The 14,276-nt window shown below is 45.5% G+C and overlaps 2 protein-coding genes and 2 non-coding genes across 4 annotated transcripts in view; 3 read left to right on the top strand and 1 right to left on the bottom strand.

Moving 5' to 3' along the window:
• Nucleotides 1-7,864, bottom strand: part of LOC118429989 (kazrin-like) — a 64,313-nt gene extending 56,449 nt beyond the window's left edge. Inside the window, 1 exon segment of the mRNA XM_035840648.1 lies at nt 6,941-7,864. Within this exon segment, the coding sequence (XP_035696541.1) occupies nt 6,941-7,223 (283 nt within the window). The 5' untranslated portion in view covers nt 7,224-7,864.
• A 250-nt stretch (nt 7,865-8,114) lies between these two features.
• On the top strand, nt 8,115-13,543 carry LOC118430102. Its single transcript, XM_035840812.1, has 3 exons — nt 8,115-9,342; nt 9,643-10,605; nt 12,225-13,543. Exons 1-3 carry the CDS (start codon nt 9,208-9,210, stop codon nt 13,188-13,190), a joined length of 2,064 nt encoding a protein of 687 aa, XP_035696705.1. The 5' UTR covers nt 8,115-9,207; the 3' UTR covers nt 13,191-13,543.
• Nucleotides 8,217-8,288, top strand: Trnad-guc. The gene has a single exon. It is a non-coding gene; the product is annotated as a tRNA-Asp (tRNA).
• Trnad-guc lies at nt 8,766-8,837 on the top strand. Its single transcript has one exon. It is a non-coding gene; the product is annotated as a tRNA-Asp (tRNA).
• Nucleotides 13,544-14,276: the final 733 nt, after the last annotated feature.

The following is a 14,276-nucleotide window of genomic DNA, read 5'->3' on the forward strand; positions in this document are numbered from 1 at the left end:
AGCGCCTGAGTGAAGCTTACCTGACTTGATGGAGTCTTTAGTGTTTGACCGGCCCGACACCACAACAAAATTCGTCCGATCCGCCATGTTGGGACGCAGCCTCGCTCTCGTTACGGGACGTTGGGGCTGATTTGCATAAGTAATAGGTCGTTGACCCAAGACGGACCCGCTTTCACATGTCAGCAGGTGCCTTATCACTTCGTACTGGCTGCCAGCTCCTGTCTGCAGGTGCCTTATCACTTCGTACTGGTTGCTAGCTCCTGTCTGCAGTTGCCTTATCACTTCGTACTGGCTGCTAGCTCCTGTCTGCAGGTGCCTTATCACTTTGTACTGGCTGCCAGCTCCTGTCTGCAGGTGCCTTATCACTTCGTACTAGTACTGGGTGCCAGCTCCTGTCTGCAGGTGCCTTATCACTTCGTACTGGGTGCCAGCTCCTGCAGTATTGGCAGGTGCCTTATCATTCCGGACTGGGTAACAACTCTTGCAGCAGGTGCCTTATCATTCCGGACTGGGTTCCAGCTCCTGTTAGCAGGTGCCTTTATCATTCCGGACTGACGTCAGCTCCTCAGTGTCGGCAGGTGCCTTATCATTCCGGACTGATGTCAGCTCCTGTCGGCAGGTGCCTTATCATTCCGGACTGATGTCAGCTCCTGTCGGCAGGTGCCTTATCATTCCGGACTGGGTAACAACTCTTGCGGCAAGTGCCTTATCACTCCGGATCATGACTGGGTTTCTTCTCCGTTCGTGGCGTTGGTTTTCGCGATATCCAGACTCTTTAATCTCCCAAAGAGACAAAATGAAGAATAGAATGCCGTGAACGGTTGTCGGGGTTAATGTTGAATACAAGGGTCATATAAATTATAACGTTGAGTCCGTTATAAACCAAAGCAGGTATTTGCATGCAACATTTGTGCGGTAGAACAAAATATACAACTAAAATCTATCAAGTGATTTGCATTTTATTCCAGACATATCAATAAGCCTTAAACGTAGGTTTTTTTTCTAAATCGACCGTGTTGTTGCTCGAGGATAGTAATAAAGAAATCCTCTTACTCTTTCCTCACTCACTCATCGTAAAAATGTCAATGATATTACACTTTTGTACTCCAAAGTTAGTGCAAATAATACAGGTTAACGACAGACCAATACGTCAAGACCGCGATACAGTCTGTAAATTACAGCCTTGACTAGCTTACGCTGGTGATTTTTTAAGAGTTGAAAAGGAGGCGTCAAGACAGACGGCGCCACACTCCAAACTTTATGACGTAAAAACAAGGTGACTGACGCCAGGTAAAGAGAGGGTAAGAGGGCTAATTTTTCAGGACACAAAGGCGCTTTAGACGGGAGTTTTTGTGTTGTGGTATTCCGGTTACATGCCGATAGGAGCTGGCGATAGACGTAATCTCCGAGCAGATATAAGGTCCCGCTGAGTATTTTACGCGTATATTGGGTAGCCTTTACTGGAAATATAGTAGAAATTGGCCAATTAAGACAGAAAACATGCCAGAGGGGTACAGTTTGCCGGCCAACACTACTAGGCTTTTATTCCTAACTTGGCCCCCATTCGGCCAGGTGGGAGTCTGGTAGAGACCATACATATTAGGGGCTTTTCATGTCCCTTTCTAGTAGTGATTTTTTGTGTCTCTAGGTTGTCTTATAAGTATGTAATTAAACGGAAGCAAGAGTTTCATCCCTAAAAACGAGAGCCCCCAGAAGTACCCAGGGTACTCTCCAAGCAGAGGTTGAGTCGCGGACATATAGTCGGGAAATTTACTGGCACTCAATCTCTGCTTTGGGAGTACTCCGGGAGTTTGCGGGCCCTTCTATGTATATGTATCAGAACACCTGCCCCTATCAGTGCCCCACAGCGGGACACATATCATGACCACACGGGTCGTGCACACATTACACCGCTGACAAAGCTGAGCTCGCGGGTAGCTCTAGGGTAGCTCTAGTTTCTCTCCCTTTGGACAAACGCGCTCTGTGGGGAGTCGCAGACGACAGCTGCACACCAACAAGTGCCTGCTGACCCTTGTGCTTCAGAATGATGCCCTGGTATGCCCTGTTTAATCCATTCAGCTGTTCTGACCTGAAAAACGGTTGAGAACAGCGATGAATGCAGGGACAATGCACGTACAAAGGAAGGCCACGAACTAAAAATTAGGACAGAGATCTGACTGCTTCTTGCTTGTGGGGCTCATGTTTGAACTTAATGCGCTACATTTGATGTTGTCAATCAATGATGTTTTTATATACAAGTATAACGTATACTCTGTTCCTCAGTTTCTAAAAGTCATATCAGTATATCATTTTCTAATGTAAAATAACCTGGAGTCGTCTTGCCCGACCATTGCTATGCTACTTTCTATTAACGTTCCAAACAGAGTTAGAACCATGTATGGGTTTTCCAATGCTGGCTGCTGAATGGCAACCGATGACAACCTGAAACATAGAGGGCAGTCTTGAGTGACATGTCAAGAACACCAACGGTCGTATGAGAGGACGAACAGAAGTTCCAAAGCAGTACGCTAGGCGTCGCTGCCATTGAGCTTCCTTCTCACTCTACAGCAAGCATTCCACTGGTCGACAAATTTACGTCTTATTTATGGAAGTTTGGTTTGTTGATACATTACAGGGAGTTATATCTTAGTAAAACTTTTAAGAGTGGAATGGTCAAATGAGCTACAATGATAAGTATTTGTAAAATAAGAAAAAGGTGATCATTGTCATGTCTATGATAATTACACGTCATAAATCCATTGCTTTCTAGATAAATTTTTGCAACTCTTCTTCGCCGCGGCTAGCTAGTGTTGTGAAGGCTTCCTGTTGCGTCTGTCTCGTTATTTACGAGTTTCCCACCTTGTCGAAACACCTGGAAAAACAACTGTCACCTTTTCAGTGAGTCAGTCCGTTTGTTCAGGAAATCCCCCATTAGTCTTTCATTCAAGCCGCGGCTTGTGGCCTTCAACCGAAGACTTCAGTCACCACGTCACAGTGGAACCCTGTCACACTTTCTAAAAGTTAACTTTCGACATATGACTCATGTGTGTTATTTGCATATATGTGTAACGTTACATTCACAATGTAAATGTATTGTGATGATGTTTGTGCATTCTACCATTGTTCATACAGTACCACAGTGTGATACAGTACTATGTCTGCCTGTTGTATAATGTATTGCTTAATTGTAACAGTTGGTGACGAGAATCTTTATCATTAACGCTGCCACCTGCATGCACTATATATCATTGTCTTCTGCTGGCGATCGTCAAACCTGAGTGTGAGGGTGCGTTAACTTTGTCACCAAATTTGGATACGAATGACGATGAAACTTTACTTCTTTCATTATGAATTGACTGCTTATAACGGCACTTAGACAGACTTTCGACTGGGAGAGGCAGTGTTTTTCTCAGCTCAAAAGGACACCGTACAGGCTCATCCATGTGACCATGAACAGGAAACTTGAGCAAAGCAGAACAGGTGACATCATTGAAGAACACTGCAAGCTTGTAAAAACTTCCGGTGTACAATTTCTATCAACACGCGCTTTTTTCTGCTCTTGTGCTCATACCTTGGGTTCGTTACCGTGAACTACCAAACACCCCAAGTTAACAAGTTCATAACAACAAGGTCTCTAGATTTTGATACCAATAATTCATCATTACGATCAAAGTTGTGAACTATTTCTATTGTTTTCGGGTTTCTGTTCACTTTCTAACGTACGTGCCACTTTCTATCGTGACAAAAAAGTAATATTTTCAGACTCGGATAAACTTTACCATTGCGCTATCCATGCAGTATTGTACCTGAAATAAAATGAATATGGCGTACTGTAATGTCTTTGAATTGCGTGCTACTTGTTTACACCTTATTGCTTCATAAGGACTAAGTAACTGGTCAGTAAGTGACGTTCTGTTGGTTGGTTAGTTTGTTAGAGCAAAGACACTTGTTGGAGTCATTCTATTCATGCGTTTCTAAGTTAGCAACCATCAGCAACGCTGATGACAAAACTAACAGATGTGTTTTAATGTGACCCAGGTCTTGCCCGTGACAGCATTTGCGTGGGCGCGGTAAACCACGAAATACAGATCCCTACTACGCCTGCAACTAAAATAACTAAGGATTAAGTCATCTTTACTGGTGGATATTGTCAGACTAACTTCGTTAGACACACTGGCTTTGAGAAAATTCAGGGTCACGGCCGTCTAGAATCAAAGGTAGAATCTCGTTTGTGTCTAATTATTGCAGCAACTTTGGTTGTGACTCATTGGTCCGATCGCTACTTACTAGTCATTATAACAATGTGGGGAACAAATACTGGCGACTTTGGCTAAAGCCCTTTCGTTATTGATTCAATGATTGTGGAAAATAAAATTATCCGATGAAAGAGTTCAGTAAATTTGATAACTCTACCACAATATGAGTCTCTATACAAGAAATATCATCATATTACGAAGCAACATATTATGACAGTAATTTGATTCAAATTATGTTATTGAACTGATCCAGTTGTGCATTTTTCTCCGTATAATCATTTACCCCTGTTCAAACCAGCGATGCATGGGGCAAGGGATTTGCATTTTGAACTACACGTAGTAACGAATAATATGCTTTTCCATCTGATGTTAGACTAAGTGTATTTCATATACGTTGAAAAGATCGTACATGCTGTCGCCCACTGAATACTTTATAGCCCGAGAAGACCCGTAAGCTACGGATTTACACTAAACCAAGATTTATTGAGGTTCCCTTTAATAGACGAAACCCGAGAAGAAAGCTATCAGAAAGGATTATCAAGGTCAAGTTGAGGTCAACAGCTGGAAGATCAAGGCTTGATAGAAACTTGCAAGTAACGAAACCACTTCCTCAAAGACAAACAAACTCTTCTGTTTGGACCAAACCAAAATTGTTGTTCCTCAGGTCCGTGCTATCTTTTATATTCTAAAAGATACTCGAGGGACCCAAGGTCCCTGTCCATAAAATAAAGGTGGAAAGGTGTACACGGTGATAACTCAATAAAAGGATTCAGAACTTCTCAAGAAGCGCCACACGAGACGCAACAAATCGCTCATGCAGACCTGAAGACGCTCAGTAGATCTCAGTAAAACATCTTCAGTGACTGCAGGGTCCTTTCTATTCTAGTGCACATTATCTCCACATAATACGCATGTTACTCTTACTTTAAAGTTTAATGTTGTTGTTGTTGTTGAACCCAACCCAACCAAGTCCTCGTTCTATAAAGTAACGTTAGTTGAAAATGAAGCTCCAAGCTTTCCAGGGAGGGGCTGTACGGATGTTTGTTGTCATAAATTGTTTTTGACGTGACAGGACGCATACACGTGTTGTCATTTCAGACGTGCCCTTGCTTGGTCTTATCACAAGTGTTGAAAAGCTGCAGTGAGCTGCACCGTATGGACCAAAATGGCGGTGTGTTGCCGGATGTGGCGCGTATTTTCCGACTGACAGGACACAGACAGAAGCGACACCTGGAGGGCATTCCTGAGTGACAGGTGTGGTTTACGCTGTCCAGCCGCGCGAAACAGGGGAAGAGAAGGTCAGAAAGTCAACTGTCCCTCCCACGGTAAGGATATCATGTAAATGTTAGACTGATACACACATTCTTCTGACATAGATTTAGAAAAGCAACCCTTCAATATCGATTTTCATACTTTTCCGTCGACTAGTATTGTGAAGGTCACAACCTCATCAGCGTACGTTTCTCCTGGGCATGGAGTATGTGAATTCTTGATAGACTATCATGAGCTTATGGTACTACGTGCTTCAGTACACAAAGAGGCATGAACCTACGACTAGGCAGCTTTGCCCTAAGCAGGACACCTTGTGTCAAACAGAATATACAGTACTTACAGGTGTGACACAGGCTATGGTACTCTGGGTAGTAGAGCTATCGGTCCTATCATCCCAAACACAGCAACTCTCTTTCATGCAAGGTAAATTAAACTTGACCAGTAATATCATTGATACCAGAAAAAATCTGAGTTAAAATTTCAATGCAACTGTACAAGCAATCTATGTATCTATAGTATTTGCCCAAGTTTGCGGAGCACTCATGTATTTGCGGTGCGGTCAATGGCTCAATGCCATCTATAAACATACAATTTGCAACTTTCCACCAAAGACCAAAAGGCAAGAGGGACATGCCTGCATTGCAGGAATGCGTGAAATTCACCACGAACCGTTGACAAAAAGTACCTTACAAGTACATCGTACACCAAACAAACTTACTACACAGTTAAATGTAGTGTTGTCTAAATATGGATGCCATTAAAAAGAACTCTGGAACCAAGCACGCAAGACCACCGCTTCCACACCGTCCGAATAGGATACAAAATATTGACCCAGCCATCCTCCACAGAACACCATGACATGTAAACAGTTCCCCTCGCTTGTTGACTCACTCTCACCTGAGTTAGGTGGAAAACAGACGACTGAACTTCCGCCACAGCACTACCGACGTCTTACAACCAGTCAGAGAAAAATTATCGTCTGCACTGCCTGATAACCATTGTCTCATTTCACAGTGTGGTCTCATTTGCTAGCTCGACTCAATCGTTACGACAAATTGGAACACTGGATTGCCACTTTGGGACTGCGATGGAGAACACGACAATCTATTAAACCCGCTGCTAACAATGCCGTCATAATGACAATATACTGCATGACGTACAGCAAACGATTCGTTTCTACAGGTGATGAACCATTACTGTGGCTAACACAAATGTGGTGAAGCAGAATGTTTTGTGCTTATACATGTACGTTTATCTCAGTAAAAGGCTGCGAGCGATCAGCCGTAGAACCTGTACCACAAAGCCACAGAAGGACGATATTGTTCGTCACCCCTGACCTGTACAACATACACACACAAGAGGGCCCGGCCCTTGTATATATACGTACATACACACTACCATTCAGTCTTTACCTTCTTCGAGCACCCGCACCATCGCCGTGAGCACCATGTCCTCTGTGTTCTGTGGTGGTTCTCCCTTCCCGCCCTTTCCGTCGCCGGACATGTCTCGGGTTCCGCCGCGGTCGTCCTGCTTGCTTACCCCGTGCATTCCCCTGGTCCCTCCCAGTCCGTCCACATTCCACGGCGCGGGCTCAGCCACGCCGCCTCGTTTTGTGTCGGCAGCCGTCGGTCCTCGCTTGTAGGCTGATGCCGTTGTTATTCGAATACGTATGGGCCAGCGTTCAGGCCGACTCATTAGCGACGAAAAAATCCACTGACTTTAGGTAGACGACGTAGGACTCAGCGGCGTGCCACCTTCCAAGCTATTTCAACCATTTAAGTAGAATTAACTGAATGAGCTTGAAATCAGCACGTTACGCAGACAAATTTAAGGCGTATTGTCGTCTTCAAAGGAATTCCTTAAACACCTCGTCGCATACCTGGCCACTCGAAGGTACGTTGTCAGAGTTGACAGCCTCGTTGGTCGTTGAAATTTTCAGAGAACTAGGTTGCCCACTGTGCATGTGTCCCAGATCCGGGTGGCCTGAAGCAATGCTGTGTGGTCAACTCGGCGAGTGTTGGGACTGGTGTAACAATATCAGCAGTCCACACACGTCCTCACATTTGAATTAGAACGGCAACACAACAGGTTTACGCCCTCGAGTCAATCAAACATTTCTCTCAGACGTTTCGGGCGATCTTGAGCCAATAAATTTCTCCGTACTCCTTACTGGAAGATCCCGTCACTTCAGGATTACACTTCCGAACCTCTTACACACGACTTAAGTGCAGATTTGACCCAAACCCGCTAGGTTTGGGCGATCTGACAGCAAAGTCCTCTCGTGGTCTTACTAACGACAACCGTGTCACGAGAATGCGCCAACAGCGAATGTTTCCACTACATATTCCACAGCCCGCCCACCCTCAGGGCATGAATGACGCTCCAACCGGGGCCTAATGCATCCTGAACTGTTTGGAGGACAGCGCACGCAGACCTCCCATTGTTAGAAGCGACATTATGCTTCCCGTGATGGAAGAGCACCTTGAGGGGGCAAATTGCATGTTGCGGTAAAGAGAACTCGCCGGCTATCAATTTTGGAACGAATTTGTCAGCTATATCGCCTATGGCAAAATGGAAACACCGCTTTAAAATGCGTGAAATCTTCAGTTGGTGCTACAAGTATTTTCAATTTCTATTTACGCATTTGTTATGACTTCATGCCGTGTTGGGGAAATGTTATTGCCCGAATCCGTGTTAGTATAGTGGTGAGTATCCCCGCCTGTCACGCGGGAGACCGGGGTTCGATTCCCCGACACGGAGGCAATGTTTTTGGAGATGGATTATGAACTTTTGCTATGACCTATATGTGGTAGGATGTGGTGATCATACGCGTTTTAGATATCCTGATGAGATTTTAAAAAATCTCTTCAACTTTACCAATCGTAAGTATAGTGGCCGTGTAAGTATAGTGGCGTGTATCCACGCGGAAGCCCGGGGTTCGCGATTGCCGAGACGGAAGTAATACCATTTTTATTGCTCACGTAGTTATACCGGTTGAACAACACAAGTTGTAGACAAAGATTCCCTCATTTGAATGTTCTTGTGCCATTGCAATTGATCCATGAAGGTTCGATTTTTGTCTTTTATGTGAAATATACCAAAACGTACTGACACAATTTCACAACACATTTTCTACAAATTACGGAGTCTCATTCAAGGCAGTGTCTGGTTTAGAGCAATGCTCCAGTGCGTACGTGGACATGGTGATGTCATTTTGCCCCACTGTTATCATCCCAATCCGTGTTAGTATAGTGGTGAGTATCCCCGCCTGTCACGCGGGAGACCGGGGTTCGATTCCCCGACACGGAGGTTACATTTTGTCACTCGGTTCACTCTAGACAAGATGCTGCACCAATGTTTGCGATTTTGTTTTCTCATAAATGTACGCTCATGACATTTCATGACGTTTATTTACTATTATCGGTGGTTTTATTCGGTGGTTATAGCAAAGGACCAGGCGTTATGACACCATATACACCTCGGGGCGGGTCATTAACCCTTAATTGGTAACTTGTAACTTTGTAGCCAATGGCAGCCATGTTTAATTCAAACATACTTATCAATGATTTGGTAAAGTCAACACTGGGCCAGATCACAACTAGCAACTGACCGTTTCGGCAACGACTAGTTCCCAGAACGAATTGCCTCCCTCAAAGTTTACCATTACCTGTAAGTCATAATGAAGGCGATAATCATTACATTTGCCATTTCTATCCTTTCTATGGGGTATGGCGTTCCAAACGACATCCTGCGGACCCAAGACGACGCGACAGGGGCGCCCTCATGCTCCTGTGACGACATCGGGAGGCTGGAGGTGAATATATTTCTTTCAATCAAGGTCAAGGAGTTTAAAATAACATCAAGACTTCGTCAACGTATACTAGTATGTCATGGTTGTTATTTGACTGTGATTCGCCTGTAAACCACAGCCTGTAAACACATAACATGAGTCTGTAGAAAATGCCTAGACTTTGTGATCACACAACGCTTTATCACTGACCTTTGAAACTTTTTGAAACCTGCTTTAAGGCACAACCTGTTTCTTAGTTGGAAGAATCTCTTTATAGAGATAAATACATGTATGATATCATAAATTTTCTCTATTCTTACAAAGCTTGTGATCAACGACCTCACCCACACCGTGAATACCCTAGCAGACCGTCTGTCCCAGATGGAGACCACCGTCGTGGACACTCAAGCCCTGGCTAGCCTGGACCACGCTCTCGGTACCGAGCTCAACCCCGCCTCCTCCTGTCTTCTCATCAAACAAAACAACCCCTCCAGCCAGGACGGTGCCTACTTCCTTATCGGGAAGGACGGGGCCATCTACCAGACCTACTGCGACATGACCACGGCCGGAGGCGGCTGGACGCTGGTCTCCAGCGTGCACGAGGACGACCTGTATGGGAAGTGTACGGCCGGGGATCGCTGGACCAGTACCCGAGGGAACAACGTCAACTACCCCGGAGGAGATGGCAACTGGGCCAACGTGCACACCTTCGGCTCCATGGGGTCAGCCACTACCGACGACTACAAGAACCCAGGCTACTTCAGCATCCACGCCTCCAACGTCATGTTGTGGCACGTACCGAACAACGTGCCGCCAAAAGAGTACAAAACCGCCGCCTACCTACGGTACCGCACATCCACCGGTTTCCTGGATAGCTACGGAGGCAATCTGTACTCCCTCTTCAAAGACCACTTCCCCATTGCTTACGGACTGGGCACGTACACCCACGACAACGGTCCTGCCATCCCCATCGTGTACGACCTGGGTAACGACACCCTAGTGGAGTCACTGTTGCCTCCGAACGCCGTTACCCGCAATGAAGCCGTTCCCGGGTTCGTGCAGTTTCGGGTGTTCACCAACACTCGTTCTTGCACTGCGGTTTGTCCAGGTGTCAACTACGTTGGCCCCAACGCCGAGACCGTGTGTATCGGTGGAGGTGGATACTGGGCGGAGGGTCTGTCTCAGTGCGGCGACTACTTGTGGAAGGCCTTCAGCGGCTATGGTACAGGTATCGGCTGGAGCTCGACCCGGCTGGTCACGGAGTCCGTCGTCATGTTCTTTTACCGCTGAGGAGAGTATGAAAAATCTCAAGATTCGGTACGGTCAGTCAGTGGAGTAAGAAATGCCCACACAAGTGACCTACTGTGAGTTGTGATACCTACTGTGGCTTGTTCAGGAAATATGAATAAAGAAACCTCTTTTGTTTCCATGTGTGTGTATTAATGCCCAAATTACATACTCATCAATGAGGTCACTTCCGATACCGGAATAGATTATACTTATCCTCCCTGATGCATAGCAGGCTTGTATGTGTAATGTGTATTCTAAATACCATCTTACTCACAAGATGGTGTCAAAGAAGAAAGACTCTATAAAGATTTACAGACTATGGTAGATACAAGACTGAAGACACGTAAATAACTTTTGGTCGCTGACCTAATCTTTGGCCTACACAACTACCTACTGGTTGTATAACTCATGCCATTTATCAAGATGGCTTGTTGCATTGCCCCATGAATCCTAGATACGAAGGTATGACAAGGATACGCACGTACGAGGTCAATTCCGAAGTAAAATCATACCAGATTAGATCACACTTATCCTCCATGCACAACAGGCTTGTACATATTGTACGTTCATCTTCATCCATCTTACTCAAAAGATGGTCGAAGAAGAAAGGTTGCAGGCTGTGAAAAATACAAGGCACGAAAATGACCTTTTGGTCGCTGACCTAATCTTTGGCCTACACAATAACCCAATTGGTTTATAACTCAGATCATTTATCAAGACGTCTTGTTGTATTGCCCCAAGAATCCTAGATACACAGATATGACAAGGACACTTACGTAAGAGGTCAATTCCGAAAAAAAACAACATATCGGAATAGATGAGACAGAAGAAAGGGTTGTGGACTAAATACAAGACTGAAGATACATGTTTGGTCGCTGACCTAATCCACGGCGCCGGCCTACAAAACAACCAAATGGTTGTATAACTCAGGTCATTTATCAAGACGTCTTGTTGCATTTGATGCTTGTCTTCTTCGGTATTTGTGGATTCTTGACCAATGGGAGACACGATCTGATCAAACATCCGGCTTGTCACCCCTTCAGAAAAGTTGCCCCTGAGGCCATTCTACCAGTAGCTGACTGACCATCATCCAGCAGCTACAGGAGCTCGACCTGACTCCTACAAAGTTTGGTTATAACTGTTTCTCCCCGGAACGCTATGAGTCTCGGCATGATGAAGACAGTAACCGTTATATTCGCAATTTCTATGTTAACTGTTGCGCTGGGGCAGATGCCAACGGGCGATCCCTCTTGCCCCTGCCCGGATGTTGGAGTGTTGACGGCGAATGTGAAAAATCTCCAGGATACAGTCGACTTTCAGCAGGTACGAGCTAGTTTCTGGATGATCTTGTTCAAGCATGCTACATGAAATCGTAATAACCTTCCACACCCTAACTATTGTATAGTGCAACTCAAGGGTGATTTTTATAAATGCGAATTCGAATTCTTAAACTGATCCCTACAGTTTATCGACGAACTGGCTTGAACTATGTCATCGTATCGCTGACAATACTTGAGATAAAGTGTCAGTCAGCTTCTACAGCACATTTGAAAATATGTATGCAGTGCCCCTTTCTTTTGTCATCTTCTAACTTCTGTGTATTTTATTCAACACAGGACATAATCAGGAACCTTACAAACACCGTGAACACGCTAGCAGACCGTCTGTCGCAGATGGAGACCACCGTCGTGGTCACCCAAACCCTGGCTAGCCTGGACCACGGTCTCGGTACCGAGCTCAATCCCGCCTCCTCCTGCCTTCTCATCAAACAGAACAACCCCTCCAGCCAGGACGGTGCCTACTTCCTTATCGGGAAGGACGGAACCATCTACCAGACCTACTGCGATATGACCACGGCCGGAGGCGGCTGGACGCTGGTCTCCAGCGTGCACGAGGACGACATGTACGGCAAGTGTACGGCCGGGGATCGCTGGTCCAGCACCCGCGGGAACAACATCAACTACCCCGGTGGAGATGGCAACTGGGCCAACGTGCACACCTTCGGCTCCATGGGGTCGGCCACTACCGACGACTACAAGAACCCAGGCTACTTCAGCATCAGCGCCTCCAACGTCATGCTGTGGCACGTACCGAACAACATGCCGGCAAAAGAGTACAAAACCGCCGCCTACCTACGGTACCGCACCTCCGACGGTTTCCTGGATAGCTACGGAGGCAGCCTGTATTCGCTGTTCAAAGATCACTTCCCCATTGGCTACAACTTGGGCACGTACACTCACGACAACGGTCCGGCCATCCCCATTGTGTACGACCTGGGTGACAATGCTTTTGTTGAGTCCCTGTTGCCTCCGGAAATTGTTTCACATAATGAAGCCGTCCCCGGGTTCGTGCAGTTTCGGGTGTTCACCAACAGAGGAGCGTGCCTGTCTGTTTGTCCAGGAGTCAACTTCGTAGGTATCAACGCAGAGCACGTGTGTATCGGCGGTGGATATGACCCACACTCCGGCGGTAGGCAATGTGGTGACTACGCGTCGAAAGACTGGGATGGCTACGGCACGGGCAACGGCATGAGTTCTACTCAGCTTGTCACGGAGTCCGTCATCATGTTCTTCTACCGCTAAGAACTGGTGGGTAATGTAGGGCAATATGAAGGGCAATATGTAGGGCATACCGGCAACAAGCACTTGCATCACACTGTTTTTAATTCCCTAGTCATCGGTATACTAGTCTTCCTATGCAGTTTGTTGAACTGTTGAGCTTATCATTAGATTGTGAAGCTAAACATTTCTTTGTAAAGAAGCAGTCATTGCTTCATCGACCATTCAAACAGGTTGATGGCTTAGTATACTTACAATCATGATTACCTGTTACACCATACATGGACATATATACATCAATAGTCCAAATAATGTTAAGATGATAACGAAAATGTTGTAACAACCTTCAATAAAACGACAATTCAGTTAAAATTCAATGCAGGAGTACCATGAATTTGTGCTCAAGGCTTTCTTTGATTACTGTAGTCAAATGACATTGTTGATGCCAACAGAACAATGTGATATGCTCTGTTTACAAAATTAGCAGGTCACCTCTTTGGCAAAGTTATCTATTTACATGGGAATGTCATACATCACTAAGAGCTTGCTGATTGTGCTGTAGCAGCAGGGAGGTCATTTGTATCTCCCATCTAGTATATATGCACAGGTTTATAAGCTTGTAAGTAGCACAATTTATGTTATGTGGCAATTAACACGGTGGTATGGACGGTTTCACATTGCACGGAATGACTATGGGCCATAATACAGTCTAGAGGTGGGTACCGGTACAGAAAATTCAGGTCCAGGTCCGGTTCAGGTCCAGGTCCGGTTCAGGTCCAAAGGATCAGGTCCAGGTTTGGACCTGAACCTGATTCAGTATGTGAGAACAAGTGAATGGACGATACTCAAAACAATGGTCCATTTTGCAACAAAGAAATCTGTTTTGTGGGGTATTCGACTCCCACTGGCATTTTAAAGGCTAACTGCCTTGGTAATGTTAACTGTAAAACTTGGTAGAAATGACTATAGACTCTACTCTACTTCCCTCTTATTTGCCTCGACCGGTAAGCCCCAAAATGTGTGAATGCCTGATCATATAATATGTTCATTTTCCGATCTGTACAACATCCGGTCCACCAAATTTTTTCAGGTCTGGTTTTTCTGGACCAG

The sequence above is a fragment of the Branchiostoma floridae genome, chromosome 14 (assembly GCF_000003815.2).
Source record: "Branchiostoma floridae strain S238N-H82 chromosome 14, Bfl_VNyyK, whole genome shotgun sequence".
In the NCBI taxonomy this organism is placed as follows: domain Eukaryota; kingdom Metazoa; phylum Chordata; class Leptocardii; order Amphioxiformes; family Branchiostomatidae; genus Branchiostoma; species Branchiostoma floridae.

What these genes read in the sequence shown, in the direction of transcription:
- LOC118430102 (XM_035840812.1), top strand. Translation starts at nt 9,208, where the DNA reads ATGAAGGCGATAATCATTACATTTGCCATTTCTATCCTTTCTATGGGG. An exon ending in ACGACATCGGGAGGCTGGAG is followed by an intron (nt 9,343 to 9,642) that starts GTGAATATATTT and finishes ATTCTTACAAAG; the next exon opens with CTTGTGATCAACGACCTCAC. An exon ending in TCGTCATGTTCTTTTACCGC is followed by an intron (nt 10,606 to 12,224) that starts TGAGGAGAGTAT and finishes TATTCAACACAG; the next exon opens with GACATAATCAGGAACCTTAC.